Here is a 24074-nt window from a genome sequence, read left to right on the forward strand (position 1 = left end):
ATTCTGTAGCTGCTGTAGTCTCACCCAGCCTAAACACGCACTCGCGCGCGTGCCGCTAGCGGAACTGTGCGTGCTTTCATCGAAGTGAGCGAGCGTAGCAGACCCAGAACCCCTGCTCCACCTCCTTGCCGCCTGCACTGTCTTCCAGGGTCTCCCATCTCCCATCTTAGTCAAAGACACCTCCATCTTCCCCACGCCTGCACCCAGCATCTCAGCCAGATCAGTCCCTGCCAGCTTCCTTGACCTCTTCCCTGTCACACAGTGTCAGTGTGTCTCAGAAATACTCCATCCATCTGCAGCTCCATGCCAGCCCAGCCAGCACCCTGGGGCAGGCTCCTGCAGTCCCCACAGGGATCTGCACCTGCAGAGACCATACCACCAGTCCCGGGTCCCCCCCCTCGCCCTCCGCTGAGCTCAGGGAGTCCTGCAGTCTTCCTCAGCTGGGCCACCACTCCCACCTTCAGGTTTCCAGTGTGCCTGGTATCAGATCCAGATGCGCATGGTAGAAGCTCTGCCTGTGTCTCCACGGCATGTCCACACTCACCTTCACCTCACAGTTTTCTCCATCACCACACCTCTCCTGCCACCTTGCCTGTCCACCTGAGCGCCCTTGCGACAGAGCCTGACAGGCTGATCCATGCATGCCTTTCATGTGGTTTTTCGCTTCCCCTGTGGAGAGGCTGAGTCTTGTGCCCACAGCCAGCAGCCCAGGGCTTGCACTTCTGAGAGCTTATTCAGGGTGTCCTGCCTGGGCTGCCATGGTTGGCTGAGCATCGCCTCAAGGAAGAACGGTAGGGTACATCAGAACTACCATGCAAAGCACAGGTGCAGGACTGCAGTGGGAACTGCCTGCCACTTCCCAGAGCAGTCTGAGCGTTCCGTCCCTGATGGTCAGCGAATGCGAATGCAGTTCTCATCCAGAGAGTCACTGGAGCTATGGGCTCTGGCGTGCTGGAGTCACCCCGTATTTTGGGTATTGAATTCAAAGGGTAAAACCAGGGGAGTGTCCACCTTAGAGTCTAAACACTGCACGTTTAGAAAACACGGCATTGTACTACAATTTGATGCTCTGTACAGCAGGATAAATATTTAGGGCTAACTGGTACGGTACTGACTGCATCACCATACACAGTTGCTGTGATACTAATTGTGACAGTTCTGTGTTACCTATTGCAGTAGGCAAGTTGCACAAGAAGGTGTGTGTACAAGTGTATGTACAAATATGTGTGCCCCATTTCTGAATCCACAAAATGGGTAGAAAATGTAAGTTATTAAGCCTGGATCAAGTGACCCAGGAGAGCATGTGCTTACTATTGTGGGGAAAAAATGGAGGTAAACAATACTTCTAACTGTATTCAGAGAACCCACTGCAGAAATTTATACTAAGTGTCAGAAGCTTACATGCAATGTATGTTTACTGATCCCTCCGTATTGGGAAAACAGAATTTTCCCATAGAGGAACACTCTGTCATGGTGGGCTATAAAACGTTTCCCCCAAAGTGAAAAATAAATAACTTCTTTTAGAATCACATAGGTAAAAAAAAAATGTGGAAGTTCTGGGGAGACCCAACATAGTCTTGCAGATCAGAAATGGTTGGAAGAAGTGCTGGGACATTGTTGTAACCTCTGCGTCGCAGCTCCCCAGGCAGGATGGAGAGCACTCTGCCCCGAAGGCCGCTTACCTTTGTTATGCTTTGACTTGGCCCATTGTGTACTTTGTTGCCACTGCTGATTATCCACAGGAGACTTTGTTAAGTGTGTGTGTGCCCATATGTCTGTCCACCACAGACCAGGCTTGTCTCTGCCACTCTGTACAAGCCTCTGATTTGGCTTCCTGTTGTTGTAGTATGAGAGATGCACTCTAAATTCATTCCAACTTTTGACAGAGGAGAAGGGAATTTGTGTGAAGGTATGATCAGTTTAAAGAAACATGCTCTGTTTTTAGCACTCTGTTTCCATAGCAACAGAAGCCACAGCCAAGTACAGAGTTATCAGAGCTCCTGTAAATTTCCAAGGCTGAGTGTCGAAAGCATTGTCTTCCTGACCCCACCTTGCATATTAGTGCAGGAAGTCCGGAGTGCTTGCCTGGCATACTGACAGTCCCCTTGGTGATTTGGTTTGACTCATTTTAGCCCCTCAGTTTCTAGTGGCGGGGGCAAGCTGACTTCTAGATTGTGGACCCCCCTCATGACCAAAGGCCAGGGGTTTAAAATTGTGCGCTGATGTGCTTATGAAGGACACGTTGGGCATTCTTACACTGGTATGAGAGATGGTGTTTCCAGCTTAGCCTACGGCCCAACTTTTCTACAAGCACTAATTTTGCACAGGTTTTTAAAAAATTAGTTCGTTGCTGCTCCTTTCTTAGCCATGAAGTAGTCGAATGTGGAAGTTCCTGATGAACGTGTTGCTTGGTGTGTGCAGCGTCTGAGGCCGGAGGGAGGTGGGAGTACTCAGGCTGCAGCCGCTCGGGCAGGTAGCGCTGCTCATCCCAGATAACTGCTGTTTCATTTTTGGCCTCTTTGCCTTCTGTGTTATTTTTTATTATTTATTTTTTTAATTGCTTGCACAGTCACCTTATTTTGAAAACGTAACTGAAACTCTGTGGTCTTTGATTGCTACTTTTTCTCACATGTAAGATATTTAAGTGATTTTTGTCACAGTTTGCTTTCAGTGCCCAACCTTAACATCAGTTCAGAATACCAAATTCCAAATTCATACCATGAGGTCAAACAGTGTTGATTTTGTCCTATGATAATTATTTGTAATGTATTTTGTTTTTAAGAGGAAATCTGTTCTACTTTTTTGGTTGCTTGGTTTCACTCTCCAAATGGCTGGAAGGCCAGGCCAAAGCCCGGAGCCTAGAACTTGGTCTGGGTCTCCCACATGGCTGTGCTGACCCAGGCGGCCCAAGTTCCTGGCACATGAGCAGGGAGCGGAGCAACTGGGACTTAAACTGGGGCCACATCCCTGGCTCACCCTCCTGTGCCACATTGCTGGCCCCAATTGTTTAATTGCAGACGTAGTATTCTCTTTTAGAAAATAATAACTTGATTTTAACTCTATACCATGTAAAATTAACTGAAGTGTGTTTATTAAAACTTCTGTATTTGCTAAGCGTTACGGAAGATGCTAAAAAAAATGTAAGGATGGAATATACTGGAGGAAAAGGAAGCCAGAAAACACCTAGATTTCAGGGTGATGTAGCTGTTAACTACTTGCCCGACAATTAAAAGATCAAGTCACTATTAACTGTTGGTGGAATTTGATGATGAAACCAGCTGGGGGGTGAAAAAAAAAGCTGAAATTTGATTGTAAAGAAATTAATTTCTTGAATTAATTTCTTAAATTCTACTGTGTTGTCTTTTTGATTATCGAAGTAAAATTTGTATTGCATAAGATGAACCATTTAAAGTGCTAAATTCTGTGGCACTTTGTATATTCACGGTATTGTACAGCCACTGCCTTTTTCTAGTTCCAGAGCGTTTCCATCACCCCAGAAGGTGATGTAGCAGATCATCAGTGACCCCTCGTCCTTCCTGCTCAGGCCTTTTGGGTCTGGCCTGTTTGACGTAGCATGATGTTTTTCTGGGTCCTCCGTGTTGTAAATAAAGGTCAACAAGTAATGCCTTTTTGTGACTTAGTAATATTCCCTTGTGTTACGGTCCCGCACTGATCTGACAGCTGAGCAGCTGCTGTCTTCTGGCTGTGTGAATACTGCTGCCAGGGACACATGTGTGCCTGTTTTCAGTCCTCCTCTTGTCATCTAGGAATGGGTTGATTGGCTGCAGTTCCTGGTGACTGAAATTTGAGGGAGGAGCTTTAGAAAGAACTACCGAATGCTCTAATTTTGTATCTTAGTCTTTTTCCCTAATAAAACTAATGTCATGTAGAGCCAGTGAATGATTGGCCCAGAAGTTTCTTGACTGACTTCTCTGGCCCCAAGGCCTTTGTGGAGTGCAGCCCTTCAGAAGTTTCAGTAATTGCCACATTTCTCTTCCCCCTTTTTCTTGTCAGTCTGCAATGATGTTTCCAATTTCTTTGGCTTTAACACCGACTTTCCCTTCATCCCCCTTTCTGTTCTCTGAGGAAACCCAAACCATTTATCTGGGCACAGCCAGGACCTCCCAGACCAACGCTACGGAGCTCGCTGCAGCAGGCTCCACTGCTCGCTGCCCGGTGCTGTGCTGGAGGATGGACAGAACCTGCTTTAAACGGCCTAAGAAGCTGCTGCCTCTGATCTTGTTCATTCGCTCCCGCTCCTTCCTTCCTTCTCTCCCTCTCTTCACCTTCTCTGCCTCTTGGTCTGTTATAAACATGCCCAAGTGTTGGCCCCAGTCTCCCTCCTGCCCTGCTGAGCACTGCCTGGAAAGCATGTTGCCACTGTCTGCCTTCACCCTCTCCTTTACTCCTTAACCTTCAGTCTTCAACCTGCCGAAGCGGAAGCTGCTCTTCTGCGTGCTAAGACAGCACTTGCCTAGTGGCTCGCATGCCTCCGTCCGGAAGCTCCTCTGCACACGGTCTCCTGGTTCCTTTGCATTGCTCCCTTCTTTGCTGTGACTTGACATGACCTTTTAATTGTTGGCTTTGAGAATCCTGGCCTCTCAGTGCTGGGCTTTTTTTGCCCTCTGTGTAGTCTCTGCCTGAGAGCACTACTAAATCCCAATTTCCTGCCAAGATGTACCTGACGGAAATCTGGGCTCATAGAGCAAGTGGTTTTTGTACCATCTCCACTTCAAATTCAATCATCAGTCATCTAGCCAGGCACCTAAGCTTGAAACCCAGAAAGCCAACTCTTTCCCCTTCAAACTCAAGTTCCAATCTATAAACACACAGGATTGAGTTGGAGTTGAGGAAAGTGTTAAGCCCTATGCTCCAGGTTTCTATCCTGGAACATCAGAAAAATTTTAACAAATTTATAAATAAATGTACGAGTTAGAGGACAAAACTGACCTGAGTTTCTGACTACTATCTTTCAAAAGTGCTACTCGATCCCTCTCGCTAGTGCTTTGGATGTCTTACAATACCTTGCTGCTTACTGATTTTATAATATTGCACCATTTCATGCCCTTAGAGAAAAGGAGGTGATCAGTGTTTCTTCAAGCATGATGCTATGTGTCCTAGAGAAACACACAACAGTAGGAAAGTCTCATCTTGTAACTGTAGTTGGTGCAACCATTGGGATGGCAAAATGACCCCATCAGTTTTAAATCATTAGAAAAGTAACCTCCAAATATATAATCAAAGTATACCTTGTGCTTGTACATTTCACTTTAAAGACAGAAGAAGAATGTGAAACATGCCTTCTTAAATCATTGCGTTAGTGGGGCAGGCAGTGTCTCTTTCTGAGTTCCAGGATCAGAAGGAAACCCCAGGGTGGAACCTATTCCCCTTTGCCTGCAAAATAAACTGTTCACAGAGGTCAGTCCGTGAGTCTCTGTCCTTATGGTCCTATATTTAGGGAAAGGAAAGTGGTTGTCTTTACTGAGTGTGTGCAGTAAGCATGGCCATGACAGTAATAGCACCCACCACCACTGATTTTTAAGGAGAAGTAACAATTCACCAGTGTTATGCCTTTTCAATGTAAATTTTTTTTAAAATGTGGTTCGTCCTCACCTGCTTCAACAAATACAGTTCTAACTCTGGCCGCTAAACTGCCACTGGGTAGAACAAAGATTGAATAGAAGCTAGTCAATCCCTCCTGTATCCAAAGACAAGAGATACAGGAGGGTGCTGGCTTTTCTGTTGCCTGTTTCTGTGGGATCAGGCCCTGATTTAGTGCTAGCTAAACAGTACACAGCAAGTGTCTGCCAAAGTCCAGCCATTCATTCTAATACTTGCAGCTATGTTTGGCAAATAACTGAAAGCGGGGTCTGTGCTTTGGTCTGGCCAACACACATAAATTGTAGAGTATTCTGCGATCTCCATCATTGTTTTCTCCTTAGATTCACCTGGCCACGTGACTGCTCAAGTTTTGCGTTTCTGTTATCTTTTTTTCTTATCCCTCATGGTTGTGCAGTTTATTCTGTCCATCCTGTAATGAAGGAATACACAAGGTCCTCTCTCCTCAGTCCGCTCATCGTGGCTCCTCATAACTGGAATCTGGCTATTTATAAAGAATGTCCAAGACCGTGGCTGCCTGCCATTCTGTTTCCCAGAAACTATCGCTTCTGCCCAGTCTGCGTGACATACAGTCCTCAGGTGTCACCTTGCTGACTTCCTGAGCCAAAGCTGTGCTTTGTTTTGGCTTATTCACCTCATGCTAAACTGCTGTCTTGTATTAAAAAGCTGCACAATTGTGGGTGTGTTTTATTTTTTCGGTAGGATCAATAGCACTTTAATTATATCATTAAAGAAACATTTCAAATTTTGTTACATAGAAGAGAATAGATACACCATCTTTGAAAAGTAGCTGACAATTTTGGATTGGAGTATTTGGAATATAAGTATTATGTAGAAGTTATTGTATTTTAAAGTTTTTACACTGAAAACTGATTATAAATTTTGATCTGGAAGCATGTTTGGCCATTTTAGAAGCCAAGGAAAGAAACTAAAAGAGGATACTTTCTTGGCACATAAACTTTTATTTGTGGTGCAAAGAATATAATTTCTTTTTTTTAAGATTCATTTATTTTTATTGGAAAGGCAGATATACAGAGAGGAGGAGAGACAGAGAGGAAGATCTTCCATCCAATGGTTCACTCCCCAAGTGACCGCAACAACCGGTGCTGCACCCATCCCAAGCCAGGAGCCAGGAACTTCCTCTAGGTCTCCCACGCGGGTGCAGGGTCCCAAGGCTTTTGGGCCATCTTCAACTGCTTTCCCAGGCCACAAGCAAGGAGCTGGATGGGAAGTAGAGCTGCTGGGATTAGAACCAGCGCCCATATGGGATCCCAGCACGTTCAAGGCGAGGGCTTTAGCTGATAGGCCACCACACCAGTCCCAAGAATACAGTTTCTTTTTTAAAATATGTTTTTTGTTGAAAGGCAGAGTTACACAGAGAGGGAGAAACGGCTCTTCCTTCTACTGGTTCATTCCCCAAATGACAACATGGGTGGAGCTGGCCCTGTGTGAAGTTAGGCCCCAGGAGCCCTTTCCAGTTCTCCACCCACTTCCCCAAGCAGTTGGGTGACAGGAGCATGTTCTGTTATTTCTTCTTAGTCTTTAGTTCCTGATGCAACAGTTTCTTTCTAAATCCTTGGAATTTCCAGGAATTTAGCAGCACTTTTTATCTGCTCATGAGACGAGTGGCAGCTGGAAGTCGATCACCCAACAGACCAAGGCCTGGTCAGAAGGAGGGTGACTCCTGGAAGGGCATGGATGCTCCACAACTTGCCCACTGCACCTCTTCCATTTGGCTATTTCTGAATTGTGTCCTTTATAATAAAGCAGCAGTAGTGCTTTCCTGAGTCCGGTGAAGCCATGGTAGTGAATTTCTGAACCTGAGGAGGACTTTATGGGGATCTGCCGGCTTGCTAGCGTGGGCAGCCCATATTGGTAACTGGCATCTGACTGGTGGCTGGTGTGATGGAGCCCTTCACCTGTGGGAGTGGAGGCTAACTCCAGGTACACAGTGTCCCGGTAGAATTCACTTGTTTAACCTCGAGTTGGTTTAAGAAGAGTGGAAAATCGCAGTGGCACTAGAAACAGATCAGAGTGACATTCTGTTCCTTTGTTGCAGCAGGTGACTTTGCAGATTGGCCTGAAAGTGTGATTTCTGGTCATAAGGGATTCATCTGCTGAACTGGGGAAAGGGCCTGAAATGACCAACATGCAATCAGGAGATGTTTGCAAGCGTAATGAGCTGCTATCATTAGTGTGTGCTTTGCAAATCAGGTTGTTACAAACACATATCTCATTCAAAGGTGTCATTCACCCCCATAATGTGTTTGGTGCATATGTCTCACAAGTATGTGTGGTACTGCTTTTGGTTTGATTTGGTATATTTTAAACAAAAAGCCAAGATTGTTGATATTTTCATTACCTTTGCTTTTACTTCTTTTTTTTTTTTTTTTTTTTGGATCCCTTGAAGAAAACTAGCAACCGCAGAACATCACGTTCCAGGAGTGTCAAGCTTTGAGCAGGACAGTTTCTGCTCTGAGTTCCTTTTCCTGGCATTCTGCCACTTGAGTATGACCATCTTAAATGTAGACAGCACTAACTTCATTCCCAGGAGAGTGCTGGTGTGTGCAAGCATGTGGGTGCTGTTGGATCCACAGATCACTCCTGGGTTATTTTGTTCCCAGTGAAGACCAGTGAGAACCTGCTGTCCTCAGTCACCTGGAAGTCACAGGGGAAAGAGCACTGTGTTAGAGTCCAGTTGATGCAAAGGATCTCAGAGCATCCTCATGTCAGAAAAGTGCACGTTTTTCAATTTGTTCAATTGTCATGTGGCTTTTTGTAACAGGACCATTATGTCATTTGCTTTGGTTCTATACAGATCATCAGTGAAGCTTTCTGATCCTATGACCTCCCCCCAAACAAAAACCTAAAGCCATTGTTTTGGTATCCTATAAGCAATAGCATTCATATCTGCTGATGACAACACATGACTTTAAAAGCCGTTTTGTGACTTAGACCTGTGTGTGTCTAACACTGTGCCCTGGCCTGTGCTTACCACGGACCCTGTCAGACACAAGGCATGGCAGCGCTGCAGGTTCTGCTCCTCATCCTCAGAGGGGAACAACTGCCTCTGTGCCCGCATGAAGAAACATGGGAGGTCGTTTTTGTTTCTAAACTATTTGTGAGCCTTCACCTTAGTCACTTGAACCTTAGTTTCCATCTGTACTTTGAAACAAAAACCAAAGTAGAAACAAAGTTAAAAATTAGGCAAGCCAAGAAAAGGATTTTTCAAATTCACTTTCTATGTTCCTCCCTTTTGAAATAGGCTCATTTTCTAGATGCAGGCATATGCTTGTAGATGCTATGAAATGAATCGGCTTGAGAAATCTAGGGAAAAAAATAATTTGGTTAAATTTGGCAGACTAGATGTCCACATTCTGTGACATATGTCTTTTTGCCATCTAATAATTTACAGTGTTTATTAAGGTAGTTGTTGATCTGTGGCTTTCCTGGAACTTGTAGGATGGGATTAGCTTCAATAATTGCGCAGAGGTTTATTGAATTTCAGATTCTGTGAGTGTGTTTAAGAAATGCCTAGCTTTAGTCATCAAATTGAGGTTTAATCTGAATAATCTTTAGAATCCACCAAACAGGCAGAATCATGAGATTGTGTTGTTTTCACAAGTTGGTATCCTTGCTCAGTTCTGAAACAGAAGTTTACTAAAGCTTCATTTTATACCTTCCGGGATCATGAAAGTTGGTCCCCTAGTTGCCACTAAACTCCAGTGTGCTGCTTTCTGTTGACAGTGCTCCAGCTAAGGCTACAGCAGAGGAGGACAAGAGAGCAGCTCGTGGACCAGGGCATCATGCCACGTAAGTGTGCTGGGGCGGGCGGGCGGGCATGTCCAAGGACCGGTACCCCACAGTGCTGTCAGCTGCGTCCTCTTACCTGTCCTGGAGTTTACTCCTCCTAGTGGATTCATTAAGAAGAACCAGGCATCAGTTTGGTCAGGCTAAGCAAATAATTTAGAATGCATGTTAAAAACAAGATGTGGATTTAAAAATAGGCTTAAATTTTTATATTATACAAAGAGTATTCATAAAGCATTGTAATTAGGCTAGCATCTGTTCTTCAAAATCTAGCATGTGTTTTAGTTTACAAATAATTGAATTATTACTTTATTAGTGATTCTGATATTTACTTGTAAGTAGCAGGTGAAAAGTCAAAACTTTAATCTTATTTAATTCAAGTTTTTGATGCCGTAATCTGTATGAGTATGTATCAGTTATTTACAGGACTGATAAATACTTTATCTGTAATTAACAAAATCTTTCTGGTCCTAGTACAGATATTTTCTAAATATACGCAGAATATTCAAGGGATATTGTTGACAGATGATTAATTTTAGAATATTTGTCTATATTATCTTCTTGAGTGCACTAATCACTAACTTTGGTGGTTTTGTATTTTAGAATGGAAGTATGGTTCTTTTATTTAAGCCATTGGGATTATTTGGATGTTGTAGTCATCCCTGAGTAAGTTAGTGCTCAAGGTTAGGTCACTATGAGGACATTTGGGTTCCTTCCAGTGGCTTCCATGGCAGAAAGAGCAAGGCCTACCAAGGACGCATAAGACAGTACCTTGGGCAGTGGGAACTTGCCTTAACAGTGATCAGAACTAGCCTGCTACTGTGTTGCCCTTGTGTACACAACTCTATAGTGTCCACTTGGTGTTTTCTGATGTGTGTGAAATACATAATTTTAATTTTGTAGCATTTAAGGTTTTAACATTAGCTAATCTCTTGAGGGGACTAGTAAGTAATGGATTTGCAGAAGTGAATTCACAGAATTGTCACTGTGACATACTGTAGTGTTGGATTAAAGTATGAACTCCTCTGTTTATACTGTGGAAATTATTTATTTTCTCCCTACAGCTTTGAAGAGCCCAGCGGCATTCCATGAACAGATAAAAAGCTTGGAACGAGCCAGAGTAAGGCATTTCACTTGAATTAGGTTCTACTTTTCTCCTTTATGCTAAAGTATAAGTATCCATTTTACTTTTAAATAACAGAGAAAATAGCATCTGTTTTCAGAAAACAAGGCACATAGGGTTTGTATTCTGGGGTTGATCTTGGAGGTTTGCAAACAATGCATGACTTTCAAGTATTTTTTTGTGTTTTAGATATTTGTTTATTTGAAAGAGTACAGACAGGCAGAGACATGCCACAGAGAGAGAGAAAGAGAAAGTCTTCCATCAATTGGCTGACTCCCCCAATGGCTGCAAAGGCCAGGACTGAGACAGGTTGAAACCAGGAGCTTCATCCTGGTCTCCCACCTAGATTCAGGTGCCCAAACACTTGGACTGCTTCTCAGGTGCATCAGCAGGGAAGTGGATTGGAAGCGGAGCAGCCAGGACTCAAACCAGTACATATAAGGGATGCTTGGCACTTCAGGCAACAGCTTCATTACCACAACACTGACCCAAAATCATATTGTTTTAAAAGTTTAATGCAATCCTAAATCAGAAAATATTATTACACTTGTCAATTCATGAAATAGATGTTAAGGATTTTAAGATTTATTTGTTTGTTTCTTTGAAAGACAGGGAGGGAGGGATGTCCCATTTGCTGGTTCACTCTCCAAATGCCCACAACAGCTAAACCAGCCACAAGCCAGGAACTCCATCTGGTTCTCCCAGGTAGGGGACTGAAGCCCACATACTTGGGCCGTCTTCTGCCTCCCAAGTGCACTTGTAGGAAGTTGGATCAGAAGCTTGGTACAGCCAGGGCTCAAGTGAACAAGCAGAGGTGAGCTCTGTGTGTGTCTAATTGCCTCTCTGATAAATCTTCATCTGCTTCAAAATTAGGAACTTCTAACTTTTAAAATTAAAAAAAAAGCCTACTTTATACCATCGTATACTTTGAGATTTGGAAAGCTGCAATTTAAATCATTTTGGATAATAGATACTTTGTATACTTATTTGTATTGTGCCTCCAAGAGTCATGACCAAAAGGGTATACCATTTATTTAAATAGAGTAGTTGAAACAACCTTAAGACCACAATAGAAGTAAACGTTTTATATTAATTCTTTTTTTTTTTTTTAAGACGGAAAACTTTCTGAAACACAAGATCCGGAGTCGACCAGACCGCTCCGAACTTGTCAGGATGCACATTTTAGAAGGTAAAGCTTCCTTATCTGGGTACACTGCACGTTTTCTCAAGAAAAAAGAGAGAATCCCACCATTTCTGTGAACTCCTATTTTTTCTTTATTGGAAAGTCAGATATACAGAGAGGAGGAGAGATAGAAAGAAAGATCTTTCTTGATTTTTTACTCCCCAAGTGGCCACAACAGCTGGAGCTGTGCCAATCTGAAGCCAGGAGCCTGGAGCCTCTTCCAGGTCTCCCACGTGGGTGCAGGATCCCAAGGCTTTGGAGCATCCTCTACTGCTTTCCCAGTCCACAAGCAAGGAGCTGAATGAAAAGCAGGGCCACCAGGATTAGAAACGGTACCCATATGGGATCCCAGTACGTGCAAGGCGAGGACTTTAGCTACTAGGCTACTATGCCGGGCCGTGTGTACACCTGTTTTAGTAACTTTTTACACCTCGGGCTGACATCCTCCGGAGTGGATAACAACATGAAGACCCAAAGGTAAAATGTTATGTCAGTTAAATGGAGAAGGTTGATGGACTGACTTTTTCACAGCAGCTGGTACCATAGGTGCCTATACCATACTGTTCTAGAGAATAGTATTTTGATTCGGAGGATTTCTTTATCAAGAGAGACAATTTTTGTACCCTGCTCAATAAACCATCAAGGATACAGGAGCCACAAGTCTGACCATAAATTTTCAGAAACTTGAACCTTATTCATTTCCACTTGGTGCAGTACTACACCCAAGATTTTCTCTTTGTTGCCACTTACTACAAAAATCCAGCTTGTTCCCCACTACCATCATAAGCTACCCTCAACCTCCAGCCGCTCACCAAATTACCCCAGTGATCTAACCCTCATCACTTATGGTGATCAGGTAGACACAATTCCATCCTAGCCTTAACTAAACACATGCGTTACACCAGGATGTTTTTCCTCTCTAAAGACGAAACATTCGGGAAAGCTAGTACCTCCTCCATAGACTGCTGAGTTACATTTCCTTTCATTGTTTGGCTTTTCTGACTAATTTGTTGAGCAAGACGGGAGCTTGATCCCATGATGGTCTTGTGTGTGTTAAGCCTCTAGAGAATTCAGAAGGAATCGGAAAGCTGCTCAGACACGTGAGGACACTTGTCAAGAGAAGGAAGATTTGTTCTCTCTGGACCGAATGTTAAATCAGAGTTAGTGCTAGAGTTTGATTGGTATTTCAAAGGAATAATATCCTAAAGCTCAGAAATGTCCGGAGTGGCCTCTTGAAGTGACACTGTCTCTGTCATATAGGCTGGACAGGTGGAAGCCTGCCTGCTTGGAGCTTTCACTCCAGTGACAGAGGCAGAAACAACTGAATCACATTATGATTCAGTCTGTGGGAACAGAGAGGCTGCTGTGAGAGAGAAAAGGCACAGGCTGATGGGACATTAATAAGTCCAGAGTTCTGATTTCCGCTTTCTGACTCCAAGTAGGGTCTCCTCTAGGAGCTGACGGGCATGTGACCGTCCTCCTGGTTCGAGGGAAGTGAGGGGTGTGTGTCTGTCTCTGCTTTGGATTGTGTTTCCAGAAGTCCACTGGAATAAAAAGCTTTTCCAGAACCCCCATGGTAGGGTGGAGCAGCTGCCAGCTGCCAGGGTCTAGTGACTGCAGAGAAACAAGCTCTTGATCAGTAGCCTGGTAAAGAGACCTTTCTGTCCCCGAGAGGAGTTTGACCCGACAGGGATGGGTAGCAACAGTGCTGTCTGTCTCAACTTGCCTTCTCACGATAACAGGCCTTATTATTTGTATTTTATAATCATAGAAGATACATTTAATTTTTCAAAAAATCATATTTGCTTAACTTTAAAAAGGGTTTCCCAACATTTAAAACCTAATGGTGTTTAAGAATGAACCATAAGTGTTGTTTTTGGACATCTAGTCTCAAGTTGGGATTTTTAGTAAGAATGTATCATCTTTAATTTTCAAGTATTTTCACAATATCACCCCTATCTGCCCTCTGACATTAACACAGTTTTGATTGAATTAGATATTTGGCAGGCAAATGCCTAGATTTTTTCAGTTTTTCAGCAGCCAAAATCCAGTCTCAACCTTGTGGGAACGGGAATGATTACAAATGAAAGAATACCAGAGTGCCAGGCTCTGCTTATCTGGGGAGTGTTTTCTCCCCAGACTTCACACTGTCCTCTCAGGGAGAGGACGAACAATAGAAGGCCATCCTACCTAAACTTTAACAAAAGCATTGAACCTTAGGGTAAGGGCTTTATACGAAGGTATAATTCCCTGCCATCTTCCTGTGTGGCTATTTTGTCTGAAAAGACTGAGACCACAGTTGGGTATACAGGAAAATCATGAAGAAGAGGTGGGCACACTTTCTCTTATAACTTACGAAAGTGCATATTATTTGACATTGTTTTATCGAAGGTAGGGTCTTCTTGGAGACCGCTTTAGTGAATGGAGTTCGCATCATCTTCCTGCATAAAACACAGCCATTGTACTCCTGCATCAGCTACAATCTCTATTTAGGGTGCAATGAAAAATTATAGGCACTTGAAATACGAGTTTTTTAAAAATATTTATTTTTATTGGAAAGTCAGATTTACAGAAAGACAGATCTTTCATCCTCTGATTCACTCCCCAAGTGGCTATAATGGCTGGAGCTGAGCTGATCCAAAGCCAGGAGCCAGGAGCCAGGAGCCTCCTCTGGGTCTCCCATGCCGATGCAGGGTTTCAAGACTTTGGCCTATCCGTTACCGCTTTCTCAGGCCACAAGCAGGGAGCTGGAAGGGAAGTGGAACACCCGGGACCTGAACTGGCACCCATATGGAATCCCAACACATGCAAGGCGAGGATTTAGCCACTAGGCCATCGTGCTAGGACCACAATATGAGTTCAAAACCATATGTTTTTCTTAGGCCCGGCGGCGTGGCCTAGCGGCTAAAGTCCTCGCCTTGAAAGCCCTGGGATCCCATATGGGTGCCAGTTCTAATCCCGGCAGCTCCACTTCCCATCCAGCTCCCTGCTTGTGGCCTGGGAAAGCAGTTGAGGACGGCCCAAAGCTTTGGGACCCTGCACCCGCGTGGGAGACCCGGAAGAGGTTCCTGGTTCCCAGCATCGGATCAGCGCGTACCGGCCCGTTGCGGCTCACTTGGGGAGTGAAACATCGGACGGAAGATCTTCCTCTCTGTCTCTCCTCCTCTCTGTATATCCGGCTTTCCAATAATAATAAAATCTTTAAAAAAAAATCATATGATTTTTAACTTTTTTGCCAGATCATTATTAATTTTACAAATTAATTTCACAGTGATTTTTCTTCTCATCTTTGTCAAGCCTTTCCAAAGCATAATTTAACTTTGATTTCTAAGACATAACTTTGTTTTGTTAAATTACGTATTTATGGTTAGCAGTTGCAACAGAAGTGAACCAGTTTGTGGACAGGCTCAAGTGGCAAGTGTCAGCCATGTCCTGCTGTCCTTGGAATGTAGAACAGCAGTGAGTCCAGTTGTAGGACCCAGCTGTAGGACCGCAGGCAAGCAGTTTTCAACTCAGCTTCGAAGCAACACCCGCTGCGTCATCATTTTTAATGAATTATAAATGATATTTAGAACAATGGGAAAAAGAATGACCAAAAACAGAGTAATCAGCAGAACAAGGCAAATGAATGAGTTGGGCTATTTATAGTAGTTTCGTAAACTGTGTCCTGACTCGGTGCATGTGTGTAGGTGTGAGTCGGTGTCTCCAGAGGACCATTAATTCCTGTGTAACTGAGTGTTCCTAAGAGACCCAAGTGACATAGTCGTTTGTACTCAAGGTGACTGACTCTCACTCAGACAGGGATGAATCCAAGAATGTGAGTTGAGCTCTCCCCATGGACTTCACGACACAGCCACATGCAGAGCTGTGAACTTGACGAGCCATGGCTCTCCTTTGTCCTGTGCATCCACCTGACGGATGTGAGTTGGACCTCTTACCACAAATGAACAGTAGCTGCGTCACAATTTGACTTACAGTCATATTAATAAATGGCGATGTTCCTTCTGCATAGACAAGCTAAAGCTGTCCAGCAGTAAGAAATATAAAGTGTGGGCTGGAGCTTTCTTAAATAGTCATTTTCTTTTTCTAGAAATGTATTGAGTGCACAGATGTGTTTAAACCAGTTAAAATTCAGTTATTCAACCTGAAGCAGCATTATGAAATCAGGATTGCCAGTTCACGTAGTGATTAAAACTATGCTTCCTCTTTTAGAAACATTTGCAGAGCCATCGCTGCAGGCTACTCAGATGAAGTTGAAAAGAGCTCGGCTAGCGGATGACCTGAATGAAAAGATTGCTCAGAGACCTGGTCCCATGGAGCTGGTGGAGAAAAACATCCTGCCTGTGGACTCCAGTGTTAAGGAAGCGATTATAGGCAAGACTGAAGTTTACTGTTTTCTGGGAGAAAGTGAAATGTGGAGCTTTTAGATCAAATCCGTTTAATGAAAAGGCCAGTAACTTGGCATAGGTCTTCTTTTCTGGGTTAATTAGAAATAGATTCATCCTTCCTGTGGTTCTTGTTTGTGTGTAGGTGTTCTGAGATTGACATTTGCCAGCTAACAGCTGTATGGTCACAGCGGAGGCTGCAGTCTTACATCCTCTCCCGTGATCACGTTTGCCGAGTGTACTGTTTAGGTTGTTATTTAATGTTGTTGCAGACCTTTCATTATCTTTATCCCACTCTGGGAAAGATAAATAGGACAATAGCAGATGCATATTATACATTCATTAAAAATGGTGGAAACTGTCCGTTTTAGCCATTTCTGACCTAGTACTGATGCTTCTCTTTCTGCCATAAGCTTTAGCAGAAAGCTTACTCAGTGAGCAATGTTGAAAAGTCATCCTTCTTTAACAACTGCTAGTTTTCATGACTCCCAAGGACTTCAGTTTTTGCATTACTAAGAATGTAGGCAATGTGTAGTCAAAAATTCTAAGCAGTAGAGTCACCCTTAATTCCACTGAATCTCAGAGATGTGCCCCGGAAGCTCAGAGGCTGGTCCAGCTGGGCTGCTCCTTGAAGTAGGAATCTTCAACAGGTATCCGGTCACAGTACTGCGGTTTCTTTAACATCTGGCTGACAGGACTTGCCGCCCCGGCTAGTGCCTGTGTCTGTGTGTTGAGTAGTCCTGCTTCCCTGCCCCATCCCTCATTCTATTGTCCCTTATTGCCTGTTTGTTGGTGAAACAGATTGGTTTTGTCCTCTGGCATGCTCCACATTCTGGATGTACTGGCTGTGTTTGTGTCCCCTGGTGTCATTAAAGACACCCCCTCCTGTCCCCTCTCCTTCCTATAACTGTTAGATTCCAAAGCTTGATCCAATTCCGGTGCCCCTCTCCTCCATTTGCATCATAAGCAACGATGTATTCTTCCACGAGGAAGCACCTCGGGTTCTTCTGTTGTTTTTAAGCAGGAAACAAAGTGTCTCCTTTGGCCTGCCAGGTCTGGTATTCCAAGGACAGCCTAAGTTAAGAATCCCCTCTTTGTCCAGGTGTCGGGAAGGAAGACTTCCCCCGCACTCAGGGTGATTTCTCATTTGATGAAGACAGCAGCGACGCCTTGTCTCCGGACCAGCCGGCCAGCCAGGAGTCACAGGGGTCAGCTGCGTCCCCCAGTGAGCCAAAAGTTAACGACTCGCCATCTTCTGTGACTGCAAACACGCCAGCCCAGGTATTGTCTTTCTGGTTTTCACCCCAAAACAGAAACTGTGCCTTATTTTCTATATATCAACATAGTACATTTGCACCAGAAGGAAAAACTCATAGTGCTAAAAAATAGAATTGGGTTTTTTAATCTCCAAAAGCCAGTCATTGTTGAATTTTTTCAACAGATTCTTATATATTATTTTTGCTCATTCTATACATTTTAACTTTATGATTGTATAACTGCATTAAAAAAATCTTCATATAGTATCATACTGCTCTTCTTTCGGAAGTGGGCCTCCCAGGCGGTCTGGGGCACTCTCTCTTGCCACTTAGGGCGCTTGTGACTCTATATGAGTTTTAGCATAGATTTTTAAAAAAAATTTCTAACAAGTGACAGAGGAAAATTTACTCTGTTAAAACATTACAGTAGTATAGTAAATCTGTAAAGAGAAAAACACAAATTTTTTGAAGATTTATTTCTATTTGAAAGGCAGGGTTACAGAGAGAAGGAGAGACAGAAATCTTCATCTGCTGGTTCACTTCCCAGATGGCTGCAATGGCCCAAGATCAGCCGATCTGAAGCCAGGAACCAGGAATTTCTTGTGGATCTCCCATATGGGTGCAGGAACCCCCAGGACTCGAGCCATATGTTTGCTGCTTTTCCAGGCCACAAGCTGGATAGGGTAGCCAGGAAACGAACTGGTGTCCGTATGGAATTGTAGCACATGCAAAGCACTGAGCCATGCTGCTGAGTCCAGCTTTCTATTTTTTAAGACTTATTTTTTTTCTGAAAGGCAGATTTTTTTTTTTAAGATTTATTTTTATTACAAAGTCAGATATACAGAGAGGAGGAGAGACAGAGAGGAAGATCTTCCATCCGATGATTCACTCCCCAAGTGAGCCGTAACGGGCCGGTGCGCGCCGATCCGATGCCAGGAACCAGGAACCTCTTCCGGGTCTCCCACGTGGGTGCAGGGTCCCAAAGCTTTGGGCCGTCCTCGACTGCTTTCCCAGGCCACAAGCAGGGAGTTGGATGGGAAGTGGAGCTGCTGGGACTAGAACCGGCGCCCATATGGGATCCCAGGGCGTTCAAGGCGAGGACTTTGGCCGCTAGGCCACGCCGTGGGGCCGGGCCCTGAAAGGCAGATTTTTACAGAGAAGGAGAGAGCAGCAGTCTTCCACCCACTGGTTCATCCCCCAAATGGCTGCAAAAATTTTATGATGCCAGGCTTAAAACATCTTCTGAACTTGACCCTGGCTTCATAAAATTTTTTAACTGAAAATGAATTTAGCACTTTTCTACTTTACCCAAGTCCACCAAGGTATGAAAGTTTGGGGATTACAAAAAGGCTCCATGTCATTTGTTCACATTCGAAAACTTACTTGTTTATAAACTCAGTGTTTAGTATCTTCTTCACTGCACTCATTATCTGAAATCAGTTTGTTACTCCAGCTGTAGTGTGAGCCTGTGACAGAGAAGGACCCCTGGTAAGGCTTCAGCATCTAGCACAGGTCCTGGCTGAGGACAGTGCTCAGTAAACACTGAGTCATGTACCTAGAAAGCAGGTGCACATGGGGTGCTGGCGGAGTTTGGCCAAGTCCATCCTGCTTCCCTTGGTGAATAGAGCAGCCCAGCTTACATCCAGTGGTGTTAGCAACAAGAGGGCAGGTTTCTCCTGTCAGCCTCACAGTGCCGGAGAACTACGGCCTCTCCTCCTTACTGGACCTGCCTGGGGAGGCGCACGGCTCGGGGGCCATCCCGAAGTCCTGGGTCTGAGCAGGAGGAAGGGAGCCCAGGCTCCAGTAGGTTCTCACATACTTACTGCACTCTGATTTGAGCTTTAAAAATAGGGCTAAAAAGAATGCCAAGTATGCAATGAATACCATTAAAAACCAGTTGTGCTTAGCCGTTGAAGTTGTTTGGTCTGTGCCTCTGTCTGGGTGGGTCAGGATGTCAGATGGCTATTAGCATAGCCTTAGCTTTCAGAACCACAGGATTTCTGTCACCTCAGGCATCTGCCATTGGATGCTACATGATAATTCCTGCTGTGTATGAGATGATCATTCTTCTTTTCCCCACATTACATGTAATATTAGGGGCTTTAATTTGTCCTTAAAGCTCTCCATCTTCAAGATTAATTTTTGTTTTTATTTGAGAGGCAGAGAGACATAAAAAGAGCTTCCATGTGCTACTTTACTGTTCAGATGCCCACAGTGGCCAGTGGGCCAGGCCAAAGCCAGGAACTTAATGACAGTCTCCCCTGGGGGCAGCAGAGCCTGAACTGCTGGAGTCAGGGGCACAGCTGGCACCTAACCCAGGCACGTACACGTGGGATGCCAGGGTTCCAAAGTGGTGTCTAACTGTTAGACCCAGATGCAGCACCTTTAGCTGAGTTTGTAAGTGAGAAACTGTAACCAGAGATGCTCCCTTTTCACCCAGTGGGCTGACATTGCAGAATCCCTGAAGCAAAATCAGAACAGTAGCTGTTGGGGCCCACACCCTGGTGTAGTAGGCTAAGTCACCGTGTGCAGCTCCGACATCCCTTATAGGCACTGGTTCCACTTCCAAGCCAGCTCTCTGCTTATGTATGGCCTGGGAAAGCAGCAGCATAAGGCTGAAGTCCTTGGGTCCCTGCAAGCACATTGGAGATCCAGAGGAAGCTCCAGGCTCCTGGCTTTAGATCAGCCCAGCTCAGCAAATGTGTTCTGGTCATTGCCAATACAACACCTACAAAGCTCTAGGTAACCCCTGAACTTAAGCATTAACTTTTGGTCACTCCTTCAGTATCGCAGCTGTACCAGTTCTGCCTACTGTGGGCCAACTGTTGATTGTCAGCAAGGCTGACGCGGAGAGACGCTCTGTGGAGAATGTTCACACCCGCTACTTTCCCAGCCGAGAAAAGAGGAGCTAGCAGGGCTGACACTCCAACCTCTCTCCTTGTGTTTCGTTCATAAATCTCCTTACATTTATGAAGTCTGAAAAGATCTTTGTTTTCCTTTTCCTTGGATAATTGAAGCAGCATATCCCCAGCAGCTGCTATCCTCATGCCAGAGGAAGAGTGTTCGGTGGGGTGTGACTGTGCTGCACATGTGCTACTCCTGTTTGTTCCATTAATCAACGCTAGAGGGAGCGCTTCTCGATGGTGATGCAGTCTTGGGATTCCAGTGCTATCTGGAGGTCGTGATTGGATTTCCCTTTGGCACAGTTTGTCCTTTATTTTCACTGCTTGTAGAATTTATCCAATCATCTCACTCGATGTACCTAAATGTATTTACTCTCCCATTTGTAATTTAAGCTGGAAATGGCTCCTCTTTAGACATCAAGATAATAGAGTGCAGGAAGCTGACCTCACTTTATTTTAGCAATCTCATGCCACACACACAGGTCCAACACACAGCAGGGACAAGAGGTCAGCTGAGGTTTTCCTGCTATAGATCATGATCTCAAGCAATCAGTCTCACCACTGTTTATTGAAACAGGCCCTGTAAAGAAAGATAATAAAAGGGCAGCATCAATGTGTTTAGGGTATTCTTTGAGATTCTGAATTTTTGTTTAAGTACAATTTCTTTTAAAAAAAATTTTTATTTTTATTGCAAAGTCATGTACAGAGAGGAGAAGAGACAGAGAGGAAGATCTTCCGTCCAGTTATGATTCACTCCCCAAATGAACACAGTGGCCGGTACTGAGACGATCTGAAGCCAGGACCCAGGAGCTCTTCCGGGTCTCCCACGCAGGTGCAGGATACCAAGACTTTGGGCGGTCCTTGACTGCTTTCCCAGGCCACAGGCAGGGAGCTGGATGGGAAGCAGGGCTGCCGGAATTAGAACCGGCGTCCATATGGGATCCCAGAGCATTCAAGGCGAGGACTTCGGCCACTAGACCACCGCACTGGGCCCTAAAGTACAATTTCATTGTAAGAATTTGATGGTGAATTTAGAAGATACTGTAGTTAAGGGCATGTGTGTTTGTGTTTTAAAAGTTTAATTCATGTGAACTAGTCAGATGAACAATAAAATGGATACCATGTTTCCACTTGGCTTGTTCTTGTCACAGGCAGGTCAGGTTCAGAGGCTCCCCCCAATCCCCCCGCTTTTTTTAAGATTTATTTTTATTGGAAACGCAAATTTACAGAGAGAAGGAGCGACAGAAAGGTCTTCCATCTGCTGGTTCACTCCCCCAGAAGGTTACAACAGCCAGAGCTGAGTCGATCCAGAACCAGAAGCTTCTTCCAGGTCTCCCACATAGGTGTAGGGTCCTGAGGACGTGGCTGTCCTCTGCTGCTTTTCCAGGCCATAGGCAGGGATGGGAAGTGGAGCAGCCGGGACATAAACCGGAGCCCATGTAGGATGGTGCTGCTTGAAGGTGAAGGATTAGCCTGTTGAAGCACAGCCCCAGCATCCAGAGGCACTCTTCAACAGCTCAGCCCTGGGTTGGATTGCATTGCCTTCCTGTTGATTGGAGCCATGTGTTCCTATGTATCAGTTAATCAGTTTGTGCTTCATATTGAATGGCATGACTTAAACATGTTTTTTTTTTATTTCTTTGTCCACCTTTTTAGGGCATATAATATCCTTAATTTTTTTTTTCAAAATACAACTAGACTAGAGGGTTAAGTCCTGTTTTTCATATTTCTCAAATATGAAAAATAGTCTATGAAAGAAAGCCTAACATGTAACATCCAGGTAAAGAGATTTTGTCAGGCATTTTCTAGTAATCTCTTAGCTGAAATGCTGATGAACTCACAATGTAAGAAAATTCTTCTTTGAAATGTGTATTTCTGTGTGGTCTGTGAATGGCTAAAGCTGTTTATCCTTGGATCTTATGCTTGTCTTTTCAATTCTGATCAAACTACAGTTGGAACAGAATTTACCAAAATATTGCTGGAACACATCGTAAATCAGAGCTCCATTTGTTTTGTATTGAAGCAATTCTTGAACACTGGGGAAGCCATTGAAAGTTAACAACAGCTAGCATATGTGTGCATCAGGCATTGGTCCTTGTAGTCTACAGACTTTTTTTTTTAAGTTATTCCTTAGGCTTTTTTAGTCAGTCATCTGCAATAAACACTCATGTTTAACTGTAAGGGGAGTCAGAATTTGAGTTCATTTTCAAAAAGGTTTGTTGGTCAACTACTCTTGTGAATTTTAACAAGCTTAGGAGACTTTAGTGTACCTTTTGCTTGTTGTGTCAAGTAACTTTCAGACATATGACCTGTTGCCAAATAATGCACAAATCTTCAGTTTAAGACAAGGTCTAGTAAGCCATATACACATATATTAGATGATCAAAATGAGGCTTGTATTACAAACACTCCCACCTAAAGGCCTGAATAGGGCTTCAGACACAGTGTCCTGATTTCTGTTGTTACTCTTAGTTATGCTTTATATAACTTCTTGGCAAGAGGACTTTGCCACTGTTAGGGCTTAGATTTTGAATTGGTTTCCAGCCTTAACTGTGAAGCCGTGTTCTGTCCCATTTCTGAGCTCTATTTCCTGTGACTAATAGCAAAGTACCTAAAATAGTACATTTTACAGAATGGATTTTGCCTGTTTTTTTTGAAAATATAAATAAATAAATAATAAATAAAAGAACAGCTGGCATTTCCTGAGCACTTACAGTGGGCCAGCGACTGTACTGCTTGCTTCACCATGTGACCCGGTTACAAGATGTCATGACAAAGGGACAGCTTGGACTAGGACCTTGTTCTTATCAGGCCGACAGTTTGAGATTCTTCTTAAGATTGTTTTCCAACACATCGCGTTTTGTCATCATATTAACATTGTAGTTGTTCCTATGAGTCTTAGCACATATGTAACATTTTCTCTAATCGTAAAAGTATACACAATAATCACAACTCACTTACTAAAAATAAAAATAGTTCTAATACTTTTCATTCTCCCACATCCTGACCTATAATCATAACCTGTGAGTCAGCAACATGGTCATAGCAAACTTCAAATAAACATTCTGCTGAATTTGGAGACTATAGCAGATAATAATGACAGCCTTATAAAGTGAAGGGTATTTTTAATGTAAGGAAGATGTGGGCTCTGAATTTTCTAAAGTCAGTCCACAATGTTATAAGGAAATTTTTGAGTTGATTTGTCCATGAATTTGTCACCCAAATAGTAGAATTATGGTGACCTAATCTATCACCTTGTTGCTGTAACATTATTCTAATTATAATACACAGTTGTTATGATAGAACTATCAAAAATTAGAACCACTAAATATTCACCTTTTAAGAGTTTATGAATGTTTCACATGCTTAACACTGTTTCCCAATTGATGGAGAATCTCATTTGAAAGGGCAACACTTGTCAACTAGATAGAGGACTAGTAAGGTCCAGGCTCTTGATGGAAATGCTCAATAAACTTGATGGAAGTAAACTTGATGGAAATGCTAAATAAACTTCCGACTGACTAAAATAACTATAGAAGTTCTGGAAATCAGTCAGATGTCTGTGCCAACCAGCAGAATTCATGCTCAAGAAAAAAGTCACATCCAAAAAGCAAATTTCATGGTGGATGTACTTACCCTTGCCCAGTCCTTCTCCCACTCACTCTCTGTACAGTTGGATGGCATAGTTCCCTCCCTGAAAACCAAGGGAACAGAACTTCTGTACCCCATTCTAAACCAGCTGCAGGCTGCCTCAGAGACGGGCCGTTCTCTCTCCCATCTCAGAGCTGAGGCGTG

General features: G+C 43.7%; 1 protein-coding gene across 2 annotated transcripts in view; it reads left to right on the forward strand.

Annotated features, from left to right (window-relative positions):
- Positions 1 to 24074, forward strand: part of MRTFB (myocardin related transcription factor B) — a 90411-nt gene that overhangs the window by 39280 nt on the left and 27057 nt on the right. For both annotated transcript variants that reach the window (XM_012927508.2, XM_036492800.2), the window contains exons 2-6: positions 9367 to 9432; positions 10494 to 10549; positions 11666 to 11741; positions 15948 to 16109; positions 17223 to 17401. In XM_012927508.2, coding sequence (XP_012782962.2) covers positions 9367 to 9432; positions 10494 to 10549; positions 11666 to 11741; positions 15948 to 16109; positions 17223 to 17401 — 539 coding nt within the window. The remainder of the gene's footprint in view (positions 1 to 9366; positions 9433 to 10493; positions 10550 to 11665; positions 11742 to 15947; positions 16110 to 17222; positions 17402 to 24074) is intronic.

Source organism: Ochotona princeps, chromosome 24, assembly GCF_030435755.1.
Source record: "Ochotona princeps isolate mOchPri1 chromosome 24, mOchPri1.hap1, whole genome shotgun sequence".
Taxonomy (NCBI): Eukaryota; Metazoa; Chordata; class Mammalia; order Lagomorpha; family Ochotonidae; genus Ochotona; species Ochotona princeps.